This window comes from Lynx canadensis, chromosome X, assembly GCF_007474595.2.
Source record: "Lynx canadensis isolate LIC74 chromosome X, mLynCan4.pri.v2, whole genome shotgun sequence".
Lineage (NCBI taxonomy): Eukaryota > Metazoa > Chordata > Mammalia > Carnivora > Felidae > Lynx > Lynx canadensis.
In genome coordinates this window covers 55,884,748-55,899,458 of record NC_044321.2, presented here as the reverse complement: position 1 = coordinate 55,899,458, position 14,711 = coordinate 55,884,748, and the positions used below count along the sequence as shown (strand labels likewise).

The 14,711-nt window shown below is 38.1% G+C and overlaps 1 protein-coding gene across 1 annotated transcript in view; it reads right to left on the bottom strand.

The window, feature by feature from the left end:
• KIF4A (kinesin family member 4A) overlaps positions 1 to 14,711 on the bottom strand; it is a 132,243-nt gene that overhangs the window by 66,161 nt on the left and 51,371 nt on the right. Inside the window, exons 10-11 of the mRNA XM_030305353.2 lie at positions 12,259 to 12,320; positions 5,198 to 5,330 (exon numbers count right to left, since the gene is read on the bottom strand). Of these exons, the coding sequence (XP_030161213.1) occupies positions 5,198 to 5,330; positions 12,259 to 12,320 (195 nt within the window). The remainder of the gene's footprint in view (positions 1 to 5,197; positions 5,331 to 12,258; positions 12,321 to 14,711) is intronic.

Genomic DNA, 14,711 nt, shown 5'->3' with positions numbered 1-14,711 from the left:
TTAAATAATATAACAGAAAGTGAATTTAGAATAATAGTCATAAAATTAATCGCTGGGCTGGAAAACAGTATACAGGCCAGCAGAGAATCTCTTGCTACAGAGATCAAGGGACTAAGGAACAGTCACGAGGAGCTGAAAAACGCTTTAAATGAAATGCAAAACAAAATGCAAACCACCACGGCTCGGATGGAAGAGGCAGAGGAGAGAATAGGTGAACTAGAAGATAAAGTTATGGAAAAAGAGGAAGCTGAGAAAAAGAGAGATAAAAAATCCAGGAGTATGAGGGGAAAATTAGAGAACTAAGTGATACACTAAAAAGAAATAATATACGCATAATTGGTATCCCAGAGGAGGAAGAGAGAGGGAAAGGTGCTGAAGGGGTACTTGAAGAAATAATAGCTGAGAACTTCCCTGAACTGGGGAAGGAAAAAGGCATTGAAATCCAAGAGGCACAGAGAACTCCCTTCAGACGTAACTTGAATCGATCTTCTGCACGACATATCATAGTGAAACTGGCAAAATACAAGGATAAAGAGAAAATTCTGAAAGCAGCAAGGGGTAAACGTGCCCTCACATATAAAGGGAGACCTATAAGACTCGTGACGGATCTCTCTTTTGAAACTTGGCAGGCCAGAAAGAATTGGCACGAGATTTTCAGTGTGCTAGACAGAAAAAACATGCAGCCGAGAATCCTTTATCCAGCAAGTCTGTCATTTAGAATAGAAGGAGAGATAAAGGTCTTCCCAAACAAACAAAAACTGAAGGAATTTGTCACCACTAAACCAGCCCTACAAGAGATCCTAAGGGGGACCCTGTGAGACAAAGTACCAGAGACATCACTACAAGCATAAAACATACAGACATCACAATGACTCTAAACCCGTATCTTTCTATAATAACACTGAATGTAAATGGATTAAATGCGCCAACCAAAAGACATAGGGTATCAGAATGGATAAAAAAACAAGACCCATCTATTTGCTGTCTACAAGAGACTCATTTTAGACCTGAGGACACCTTTAGATTCAGAGTGAGGGGATGGAGAACTATTTATCAAGCTACTGGAAGCCAAAAGAAAGCTGGAGTAGCCATACTTATATCAGACAAACTAGACTTTAAATTAAAGGCTGTAACAAGAGATGAAGAAGGACATTATATAATAGTTACAGAGTCTATCCATCAGGAAGAGCTAACAATTATAAATGTCTATGCGCCGAATACCGGAGCCCCCAAATATATAAAACAATTACTCATAAACAGAAGCAACCTTATTGATAAGAATGTGGTAATTGCTGGGGACTTTAACACCCCACTTACAGAAATGGATAGATCATCTAGACACACGGTCAATAAAGAAACAAGGGCCCTGAATGAGACATTGGATCAGATGGACTTGACAGATCTATTTAGAACTCTGCATCCCAAAGCAACAGAATATACTTTCTTCTCGAGTGCACATGGAACATTCTCCAAGATAGATCATATACTGGGTCACAAAACAGCCCTTCATAAGTTTACAAGAATTGAAATTATACCATGCATACTTTCAGACCACAATGCTATGAAGCTTGAAATCAACCACAGGAAAAAGTCTGGAAAACCTCCAAAAGCATGGAGGTTAAAGAACACCCTACTAACGAATGAGTGGGTCAACCAGGCAATTAGAGAAGAAATTAAACAATATATGGAAACAAACGAAAATGAAAATACAACAATCCAAACGCTTTGGGACGCAGCAAAAGCAGTCCTGAGAGGAAAATACATTGCAATCCAGGCCTATCTCAAGAAACAAGAAAAATCCCAAATACAAAATCTAACAGCACACCTAAAGGAAATAGAAGCAGAACAGCAAAGGCAGCCTAAACCCAGCAGAAGAAGAGAAATAATAAAGATCAGAGCAGAAATAAACAATATAGAATCTAAAAAAACTGTAGAGCAGATCAACGAAACCAAGAGTTGGTTTTTTGAAAAAATAAACAAAATTGACAAACCGCTAGCCAGGCTTCTCAAAAAGAAAAGGGAGAGGACCCAAAGAGATAAAATCATGACTGAAAATGGAATGATTACAACCAATCCCTCAGAGATACAAACAATTATCAGGGAATACTATGAAAAATTATATGCCAACAAATTGGACAACCTGGAAGAAATGGACACATTCCTGAACACCCACACTCTTCCAAAACTCAATCAGGAGGAAATAGAAAGCTTGAACAGACCCATAACCAGCGAAGAAATTGAATCGGTTATCAAAAATCTCCCAACAAATAAGAGTCCAGGACCAGATGGCTTCCCAGGGGAGTTCTACCAGACGTTTAAAGCAGAGATAATACCTATCCTTCTCAAGCTATTCCAAGAAATAGAAAGGGAAGGAAAACTTCCAGACTCATTCTATGAAGCCAGTATTACTTTGATTCCTAAACCAGACAGAGACCCAGTAAAAAAAGACAACTACAGGCCAATATCCCTGATGAATATGGATGCAAAAATTCTCAATAAGATACTAGCAAATCGAATTCAACAGCATATAAAAAGAATTAGTCACCATGATCAAGTGGGATTCATTCCTGGGATGCAGGGCTGGTTCAACATTCGCAAATCAATCAACGTGATACATCACATTAACAACAAAAAAGAGAAGAACCATATGATCCTATCAATCGATGCAGAAAAGGCCTTTGACAAAATCCAGCACCCTTTCTTAATAAAAACCCTTGAGAAAGTCGGGATAGAAGGAACATACTTACACATCATAAAAGCCATTTATGAAAAGCCCACAGCTAACATCATCCTCAACGGGGAAAAACTGAGAGCTTTTTCCCTGAGATCAGGAACACGACAGGGATGCCCACTCTCACCGCTGTTGTTTAACATAGTGCTGGAAGTTCTAGCATCAGCAATCAGACAACAAAAGGAAATCAAAGGCATCAAAATTGGCAAAGATGAAGTCAAGCTTTCGCTTTTTGCAGATGACATGATATTATACATGGAAAATCCGATAGACTCCACCAAAAGTCTGCTAGAACTGATACATGAATTCAGCAAAGTTGCAGGATACAAAATCAATGTACAGAAATCAGTTGCATTCTTATACACTAACAACGAAGCAACAGAAAGACAAATAAAGAAACTGATCCCATTCACAATTGCACCAAGAAGCATAAAATACCTAGGAATAAATCTAACCAAAGATGTAAAGGATCTGTATGCTGAAAACTATAGAAAACTTATGAAGGTAATTGAAGAAGATTTAAAGAAATGGAAAGACATTCCCTGCTCATGGATTGGAAAAATAAATATTGTCAAAATGTCAATACTACCCAAAGCTATCTACACATTCAATGCAATCCCAATCAAAATTGCACCAGCATTCTTCTCGAAACTAGAACAAGCAATCCTAAAATTCATATGGAACCACAAAAGGCCCCGAATAGCCAAAGGAATTCTGAAGAAGAAGACCAAAGCAGGAGGCATCACAATCCCAGACTTTAGCCTCTACTACAAAGCTGTAATCATCAAGACAGCATGGTATTGGCACAAAAACAGACACACAGACCAATGGAATAGAATAGAAACCCCAGAACTAGACCCACAAACGTATGGCCAACTCATCTTTGACAAAGCAGGAAAGAACATCCAATGGAAAAAAGACAGCCTCTTTAACAAATGGTGCTGGGAGAACTGGACAGCAACATGCAGAAGGTTGAAACTAGACCACTTTCTCACACCATTTACAAAAATAAACTCAAAATGGATAAAGGACCTAAATGTGAGACAGGAAACCATCAAAACCTTAGAGGAGAAAGCAGGAAAAGACCTCTCTGACCTCAGCCGTAGCAATCTCTTACTCGACACATCCCCAAAGGCAAGGGAATTAAAAGCAAAAGTGAATTACTGGGACCTTATGAAGATAAAAAGCTTCTGCACAGCAAAGGAAACAACCAACAAAACTAAAAGGCAACCAACGGAATGGGAAAAGATATTTGCAAATGACATATCGGACAAAGGGCTAGTATCTAAAATCTATAAAGAGCTCACCAAACTCCACACCCAAAAAACAAATAACCCAGTGAAGAAATGGGCAGAAAACATGAATAGACACTTCTCTAAAGAAGACATCTGGATGGCCAACAGGCACATGAAAAGATGTTCAGCGTCGCTCCTTATCAGGGAAATACAAATCAAAACCACACTCAGGTATCACCTCACGCCAGTCAGAGTGGCCAAAATGAACAAATCAGGAGACTATAGATGCTGGAGAGGATGTGGAGAAACGGGAACCCTCTTGCACTGTTGGTGGGAATGCAAATTGGTGCAGCCGCTCTGGAAAGCAGTGTGGAGGTTCCTCAGAAAATTAAAAATAGACCTACCCTATGACCCAGCAATAGCACTGCTAGGAATTTACCCAAGGGATACAGGAGTACTGATGCATAGGGGCACTTGTACCCCAATGTTCATAGCAGCACTCTCAACAATAGCCAAATTATGGAAAGAGCCTAAATGTCCATCAACTGATGAATGGATAAAGAAATTGTGGTTTATATACACAATGGAATACTACGTGGCAATGAGAAAAAATGAAATATGGCCTTTTGTAGCAACGTGGATGGAACTGGAGAGTGTGATGCTAAGTGAAATAAGCCATACAGAGAAAGACAGATACCATATGGTTTCACTCTTATGTGGATCCTGAGAAACTTAACAGGAACCCATGGGGGAGGGGAAGGAAAAAAAAAAAAAGAGGTTAGAGTGGGAGAGAGCCAAAGCACAAGAGACTGTTGAAAACTGAGAACAAACTGAGGGTTGATGGGGGGTGGGAGGGAGGGGAGGGTGGGTGATGGGTATTGAGGAGGGCACCTTTTGGGATGAGCACTGGGTGTTGTATGGAAACCAATTTGTCAATAAATTTCATATATATAAAAAAAATAAATAAAAAAAAAAAATAAAATACGATTCATGTGGATTCTTTGTGATGGATATACAGGTGCTCACCATACAATTCTTTTAACTTTTCTGTATGTTTCATCATAAGCCCACGTATGTAGAGGGCTTAAGAGGGGCTCCATGGGGGACATAGTAAAATTAATCCATTTATTTCCAGATAACTTGTCTCTCATAATGAGAAGCATGTTAAACATTTCAGAAACTAAAGCTAGTAAATGTCCAGATTGCTAGTAGCTTAGTCTTGGGTCCTCACCAAAATGATCCTCTCCAACATCTGGGCTGTCTGACCAGCTGCCTCGCTTAGACCACGACTTAATTTTTCATTTTCCTCTGCCAGGGACTGATTCTTCTCCATCAGGGACTGTAGATTTTCTGATGGTTCCACACTAAAACAAAGAAAGTAACATATTAGAAAAATACCTGTTGATAACACCTATATCAAAGGTAGATAAAAATATACCCCACAGGCCTTTTAGGTGTGGGGGACTGGTTTAAAATTAACCCCCAAAAATCTGGGAAAAAAGTGTGTCCATTCCAATCTACCCTTCCAGTCAGGCAGTATACTGAATGAATAAGAAACATATGCCTGAAATATGTTGAATTAATGATTTGTGGGACGGTAATAATTCAGAACCAGACATGGTTGCAACAGAAATGACTAACCTTTACCCTTGGCTCTTGGTTTAAGATCTATTTGTGCCATGTAGTTAAGAAGTAAAGGCTAACTGCAGCTAAGATAGGTGTTCTCTTTCTTCTTCCCACCCTCATTCCCTCATTAAAGGTTAGGGAAGCAGGGAAGGAAGAGGTATGGGGGAGGTAGAAGTGACACAGCTCAGGGTGAAATTTAACCCCAAGAAAAGTCAACTGCTTATTTACTGAAGTTTAGGGAAATAGCATTTAGGAAGTCAGAAAGTTGATATAATGACCAGCAGCCACTGAGAGCACATTTCACAACCCTCCATAAATAAGTGTTCCCTTCTAAATGCCTGCCGTACTCAAAACCTCTTGTTCATTTGTCTATCAATTTTAAATTGCTTAGAGTGGGTAGTGACAATTGTGTCCATATGAAATAGGCGTGGGTGGGAGGGAACAAAATAGTTTGAAGGAATACATATAGATAAGAACCTTTGGGACTTATACAGATTACTTGATATCATTTCCAGACTAATGGAAAAGACCAACGAGAGGTACAGTTTTTGTTTTTGTGTTTTTGGTAATCTACTGGGATTAATTGTTTAAAAGACTGGAAAATAGGACTGGTGAAAAAAGATCAGAAGAAATATGAAGATTTGAATCTGAAGGAGACTGAGGGGAAAAATGAATAGTTGTCAAGGCTATAATAAAGAGGCAAAAAAAAAAAAGGACAGGGAACATCTGTTCTCAATCTCAATAAAGGATCGAAAAGGATTTCGGAAATAGATGCCCTCTCACCCAGCTTAAGACCTCAAGGAATTCTCACAGAAAATTTTAGCATGCTTTTCATCAAAAGGTTAATAGCAAGGCCAAACCATAAGGTCTTGTGTTATACTACTGGAGAATTTACTAAGACTCTTATGAAAGAATGTTCAATTAAAATGTTGATTATAAAAATAAACTATCGGGGCGCCTGGGTGGCTCAGTTAAACGTCTGATTCTTTTCTTTTTTTTTTTTTTTAATGTCTGACTCTTGATCTCAGCTCAGGTCTTAATCTCAGGGTTGTGAGTTCAAGCCCCATACTGGGCTCCACGCTGAGCATGAAACCTACTTAAAAAAAAATAAAAAATGAAAAAATAAATGGGGGTGCCTGGGTGGCTCAGTTGGTTGAGTGTCTGACTCTTGATTTTGGCTCAGGTCATGATTCCAGGGTCGTGGGATTGAGCCCTACATCGGGTTCTGTGCTGAGCGTGGAGCCTACTTGGGATTCTATCTCTCTGTCCCTCTCCCCCACTCATGTGCTCTCTCTAAAATATAAACAAACAAACAAACAAATAAAAACTGTTGGTAAATTTAGTGTCATTTTAGATTGCTCTGATATTTCCTTATAGTTATTAAGCTGAAAACTTCCATGTTTCATTCATGTAAATTGACAAACTCCAAAGTAATGATACTTTTAACTCCATAGTTTTGCCCTCCTAAAAATTTCCAAGATTTCTTTAAATGGGTGAAAATACAATGGAACACCAATGTTTCCTCTTTCGCAGGCTATTTAATTGCCTATGCTAGGAATTCAAGTTAGCCAAGCATGTGCAAATTGACAAACACAGAAAATCAATGCAAAAGCTTCCATGATACACATTCAATAAGAAAAGAATATAATCCTAGGACAAAAAGCAAAAAACATTTCATGTATATGAACTGTACACTTTGTGAGATCTTTTATGAAATGTTTCTTAAAATATACACATACATTTTTGAGAAAAGAAGTAGCATCTTTATTTTTCTGTAGAACACTGAACAGGTGAGTTCACTATTTGATTCATCAACTGTTTCTTAGAATCTATTCTATTACTTGTGTAGCTGAGACTATATCCTGTAATATATTCTAGGTGGTTGGAAGTGTGGAATAGTTTTTATTAGCCTTGTGTTCATTAAACTTGTCTTACATAGAACAGGTCTATGCTAAACCGAAAGGAAAGGAAGATGGGTCAATTGCTTCTAAACTGGTTAAACTAGAATAGGTCTTTAAGAGACCCTTTAAGGGAACCCCGCTTTCCTTTGTTTCTTTACTCAACATTCTTAAAATATTATCAGGAAACCAAGATTATATTACCCAAAGATGGAAAATTATAAAGGGTGGTAATCTCTGGGTGATAAAATTATGGCAGTTTTAAGATTTATTCTTTATATTTTTCATTTTAAATGTCCTACAAGAAGCAACATATCAATTTTATAATAAGAAAAAAATGATTAAGAGTTATGGAAAATAAGGATATTAAAAGAAAATAAGCTCACACATACATAAGAATAAACTCCAAATGAAAATACAAAATGCAAAAAATATAATCAACATAGGTACTAGAAGAACACAAATTCCTCTTTAACCCTGCTATAGGGAAAGGCATTCTAATTATGAATCAAAATCCAGAAGCATGAGAATATAAACATCATACCCACTTTGGAAAAGTTTGGCAGTTTCTTAAAAAGTTAAACATATGACCCAGCAATCCTACTTCTAGATATCTACCCAATAATGTCTGTACAAAAACTTGCAGGTAAATGTTCATAACAGCATAATTCATAATAGCCAAAAAGTTGAGGGGCGCCTGGGTGCCTCAGTTGGATAAGCATCTGACTTAGGCTCAGGTCATGATCTTGCGGTTTGTGGGTTTGAGTCCCACATCAGGCTATCTGTTGTCAGCAAAGAGCTTGCTTCGGATCATCTGTACCCCCCTCCTCTGCCCCTCCCCAACTTGTACCCTCTCTCTGTCTCTCTCAAAATAAATAAACTTTAGGAAAAGTTTTTTTTTTTTAGTGGAAAATAGCAAGTGTTTGACAAGGATGTGAAGAAACTGGAACACTTGTGCACTGCTGGTAGGAATTCAAAACGGTATAGCCACTATGTAAAATAGTATGGCAGTCTAATTTAAAAAATCAAAGAAAAGAGTTACTATATGATCCAGCTATTTAGCTTCTGGGTCTACACCCAAAAAGAATTGAAATCAGGGTCTTAAAGCATTCATGGCAGCATATTCACAACAGCCAAAAGGTGGAAGCAACCTGTGTACAACGAAGGATAAACGGATACACAGCATGTGGTATACATACACAATGGGACATTTTTCAGCCTTTAAAAGAAAGGAAATTCTGACACATGCTACAACATGGATGAAACTTGAAGATATTATGCTAAGTGAAAAAATACAATCAAAAAAGGACAAATATTGTATGATTTCACTCATTCTAGGTGCTTCAGATAATTAAATGAAAGTAGAATGGTGATTGCCAGGACTGAGGGGAGAGGGGAAATTGGGGTGTTATTGTTTAACAGGTACAGAGTTTCAGTTGTGCAAGATGGTGGTGATGGTTGTATAAGATTGTGAATGCACTGAATTCCACTGAACTGTATACTTAAAAATTGTTAAAGTCGTGAATTTTATTTTATGTATCTTTTACCACATTTTTTCAAAAAGGGCCAAAGGATCAAAAAAATCTGATAGAAAATGAGACATATGAATAGACAATTCACTAGAAAAAGAGATAAAAGTGGGCCTGAAACATGAAAAAAAGCTGAGATCCACTGATAAAGAAATAAAAATTAAAATGAGATACTGAGATAGTATTTCTCACCTATTGGATTGGCAAAAAATTGAGAAGTACGACAACACATTCTGCTGGTGAGGATATGGGGAAACAAGCCTTGTCACACCCTGCCACTGGGAATGCATACTGGCGTAACTCTTTTGGAGGGGAATATGGCAATATCTAACAAAATCACACATGCACTTACCTTTTGTCTCGGCAATCCCATTTCTAGAAATCTACCCGGAAGATAAGTCACTAATAATATGAGAACTGAATAACACAAGGTTATTTGCTGCAGTATGTTTGTAATCACAAGATACTGGAAACAAACCTAAGTGTCCATACATAGGAAAGAGGATGAATTAGTATGTACAATAAGAGAAACATGCAGCTGTATAAAAGAATGAGAAAGGCTTTTATGAACTGATAAGAAATGATTTACAGGCAATACTGAAAAGAGCAAAGCCACAAAGACCATCTATGGCATATTACCATTCATATAAGAGGATATGAAAAAAATAAATAGGTATATGCTCATTTGTAGAGGAGAAATATAGGAAAGCTAGACCAGAAACCAAAGACATTGGTTCAATATGGAGGAGGGAGAATAGTGGTAGAAATAAGGGTGCAATGGGAATAGGGTAGCAGGGATGAAGAGGGAATGACATTTCACAAAATATATTGTGGTAAGAAACACATTAACAAAATTTACCATCATAACCATTTTTTAAGTGTACAGTTCAGTAAAGTATAATCACATTATTGTGCAATGGCTCTCCAGAACTTTCTCATCTTGCAAAACTGAAACTCTATAGTCATTAAACAACTCTCTGTTCCCACCACCCCCTCAGTCTATTCTTTTACAGTTTTTTGGCATTGCTTTTATTTCTACACTGTTTTTCACCTTTATCTATAAAGCACATAGATCTTTGCCTATGTTTTCTTCTAGTTCTGTTGTGGATTTTTCTTTTTCTTTTTTTTAATTGTGGTAAAAACTTATTGTCTTAACCACTGTTAAGTGTACAGTTGAGTGGTTTAAAGTATATTTACATTGTTGTGAAACAGATCTCCAGAACCTTTTTATCTTGTAAAACTGAAATCCTCTGCCCATTAAACAACTCCCCTTTTGCCCCTCCCCACCCCCAGTCCCGAGTCACTACCATTCTACTTTCTGTTTCTATGAATTTGACTAAGTATCTCATATAAGTGGAATCATACAATATCTGTCTTTTTGTGATTGGCTTATTTCACTTAGTATAATGTCCTCAAATTTCATTCATGCTGTAACATGTAATAGGATTTCCATCCTTTTTAAGGCTGAATAATATTCCATTATATGTATATGCCACATTTGTTTATCCATTCATCCACTGATGGAACATTTGTGTTTCTTCCACTTCCTGGCTATTGGGAATAGTGCTGCTATGAACATGGGTGTGCAAATCTCTCTTTAAGACCCTGCTTTCAATTCTTTTGGATATATTACCCAGAAGTGGGGTTGCTGGATCATGTGCTATTCTTATTTTTAACTTTTTGAGGAGCCTCCATACTGTTTTCCATGGCAGTTATACCATTTTACAATCCTTCCAACAGTGTACAAAGATTCTAATTTTTTCCACATGCTTGCCAACGTTTGTTATTCAGTATTTTTACTACTAGCCATCCTAATGGGTGTATGGTGATATTTCACTGTGGTTTTGATTTGCATTGCTCTGCTCTGAGTATTTCTTCTTTGTATAACTCTGACTCTTAGAGCATGATAATATTTCATATACCCTTTGCATACCTGAAATATAAACTAACAATTAAAACCAACCAAGACGTAGGGGAAACCCAAAATGGAATACAAACAGTAACTGTGGGAAACAGTATCTTGCCTGGATACTCTAAGCCTAAAGACAAAAAGAACTGTACGGAAATGCTGTAATCCAGTTCATAAAAGTGTTTCTCACAGGGGTATGGGCTAGCAATTTTGAAACTACTGTATGTATATCCTGGAATTGAACAAATAAGTAAATAGATTGTAGATAATAAGAGTTGGTGTCTTACTGTTGGAAAAAGGAGTTATAAATAGGAGGAGGAAGAAGGCTAAAATGAACCCTGTAGTGTTGGACTGGAATCAGAGGTGTTTGGTATAAAATCTGGCTATTAATATATAGAAAGACAGATATAAAAATGTAGATATGAGTATATGTGTGCATTACTAGACATACAGATATTTCCTCTCTACCAGCTGAGAGGGCCTAGAAACAGTGACACCCCAGTAACAACAAGCACACCCAGCACCCAGATTGGGTTTCTAAACACTATTTTCCAATAAAAAAATCAGGGCTCTTTTGAGATATGGTTGATTCTAGAACTGGGGAGAGGAAAATACAAGATGGGTGTGGAACATTCTGTAGAAATGCTTAAAAACTGGAGGGTGGAAAAAAAAACAAACTAGAGGGTGTATTGAAGAACATAAAATCACCCTGAAGGAGAGCCTATTGGACAAAACAGGAACAATCTGAGCAATAAAACAAATAACGATAGCATTGGATGTTAGACCATAGAATAAAATAAATACCTATGATTCTATATGGATATAAATAAGTAATCAAATACATAAATGGGGGAGAATAAACAGCCACAGTAAAATTCCAATTAATAAGTTTCTGAGGCTAGAACTCATCACATCAGGCTGCCTCAAAGCTAACTAGAACGTTTGGCAAGATCCCTACCTTGATGCCAAATGCTACCAGAAACTTTAGTCTATCAGGGTAAAACAACCATCAGAAGAAATGGCCTCTGTTAGAATATACATTTAAAATTTATCTACGACTCTTTTAAAAAAATTTAAAAAAAAGCGGGGGGGGGACACCTGGGTGTCTCAGTTGGTTAAGCATCTGACTTTGGTTCATGATTTCATGGTCTGTGAGTTCAAGCCCCACGCCAGGCTCTGTGCTGACAGCTCAGAGTCTGGGGCCTGCTTCAGATTCTATGCCTCCTTCTCTATCTGTCCCTCCCCCACTCATGCTCTGTGTCTCTCTGCTCTCAAAAATAAATAAACATTAAAAAAATTTAAAAAAATAAAATTAATCTATGGCTCTTACTTTATAGATCCGGGCAGGGTACCTCCATGGGCTTGTAGCAACAAGACCTGTAGCTGTTGTACCTGGGAAAAGCAAAGAAAAATAGTAAGCTAATCACCAGTCAAAAGCTACTTATCCTTTGTCAGCTAAATTACTACAATTAGCCATAGAGTAATTCTACTCAGTGCCTATGAAATCTAAGGCATGTTTAGGCCTTACAGAAATCATCAAGGTTGACGATTCAGTGACAAAAGTCCAAACAGCACTATATGAATAGCTAGTACTTAGAACTTGAGTTGTTCCTTTTACCTAAGCATCTTAATGACTTTTACCAAATGTCTATTTTTAAAACATTTTTCTAAGTTGGGGCACCTGGGTGACTCAGTTGGTTAAGCATCTGACTTCAGCTAAGGTCATGATCTCACAGTTCGTGGGTTCAAGACCCGTGTGGGGCTCTGTGCTGACAGCACAGCCTACTTTGGATTCTGTGTCTCCCTCTCTCTCTCTGCCCCTCCCCCCGCTCATACTCTGTCTCTCTCAAAAATAATCATTAAAAAAAAATTTTAAGTTTATTTATTTTTGAAACACAGAGAGAGAGAAAAAGTGAGGGAGGGATAGAGAGAGAGACAGATAGACACAGAATCCAAAGCAGGCTCCAGGCTCTGAACTGTCAGCACAGAGCCTGATGTGGGGCTTGAACCCACAAACTGCGAGATCATGACCTGAGCCCAAGTCGGACACTTAACCGACTAAGCCACTGAAGTGCCCCTTGAGTATCTATTTTTTTTTAAAGTCAAACTCAGCTCTAGGCCAGGTAATATGAGGAGGATACGAGAATAAACTCCTGTGTTTTATTCTCAAGTTTATAATCTAGTTGACAAAGACAAGCCTATGGCCTGAAATAGTAAGAGACAAAGAAGATAGAAGATGTGAATTCATAAAATACAGTTAAGTACTTTAGGGCTCTGAGAAGAAGCAAATTAATAAAATTCCGGAACAGTCAAAAGGAGGCTTCTTGGAGCTGGTTCTTAAACCAGAGTGCATGCACATTCATCCTCTCTCATTCCCTCCTACGATGAAAGAGGAGCTGTGCCACCTCTTATGACCAATCTCCTTGCTTGTGATTTGGATCCCAAACTCTTCTTGCCTCCTGATGAATCACACTGTTATCCCCTCTCTCTTCTGTATCTTCCACGTCTCCCTTTCTACAGGATCCTTTCTATCAAGATTAAAACATGTTCAAGTCTCTCCAATCTTAAAACAAAACAAAAGCACTCTTCTCAATCCCACTTCCTATCTTTTGTCCTATTTCTCTCCTTCACAAAGTTTGAGAGCATCGTCTATACCTGTTGCCTCCATTTCCTTTTGTTCACCTCTCTCACCTGCTCAACCTATTCAAATGTGATTTCTGCCTACAGCATTCCACTCACAAAACTCTTGCCAAGGTCACCAATGATCTGCAGGTCACTATATCCTATGGGCATTTTTCAGTCTTCATTTTACTTGACTGTTTGGTAGCAGTTGGCTTACCAGATACCATACTTTCCTGCTTTTCCTTCTATTCTTCTAACTGATCTTCTAAGGCTCTTTCTTGGCTAATCTTCACACCAAGTGTCCTTTAGATGATAAATCCTCAAAACTCAGTATCAGTCTTCTTGCTTTATACTCTCTCCTTAAAGTCTCATCTCTGACTATGGTTTCAATTACCATCTATGAACAGGGGACTCCCAAATTTATCTCAAACACAAGTCTTTTTTAATTTAGAGCTTTATATTCAACTATGTACTTAATTAATATTTCCACTTAGTTGTCTGCTATCCCCAAACCTGGTCCTTTTCTAGCGCACTCAAGGTCAGTGAACATGCAGCTTCACATGCCAGAAATTTGGCTGTCGAACCCTCATGCCCTTATCTAAGCCACTGGTCATTTCTTTCCATCACTGTCACCATAACCCTAAGTCTAAGCCACTATTTAGCTCTCTCTTGGACCACTGTAGTAACTTCTTTTTTAAAAAATTTTTAGAGTTTATTTGTTTATTTTGAGAGAGAGACCACGTGTGCAGGGGAGGGGCAGAGAGAGGAGAGGGAGAGAGAATCTCAAGCAGGCTTTGCGCTGCCAGCACAGAGCCAGACACAGGGCTCGAACTCATGAAACTGTGAGATCATGATCTGAGACGAAACCAAGAGCTGGACGCTTAAAAAACTGAGCCACCCAGGCAACCCACACTGTAGTAACTTCTTAAAGTGGTCTCCATGAATCCACTCTTGCTCCACTATAATCCATTTCCACACAGCAGCCAGCTCATCTTTTAAAAACATAAATTATGAATAGTACCACATGACTTAAGATCATTTTTAACACAGTCCATGAGGTCTTGATGAGGTCTCTGCTTCTTCTTTAGTCTCATACTGGAATACTCTTTCCTGGCTCCCTCCACTTTAGCCACACTGGCAGTCTGTCAGTTCTTCAAGGGC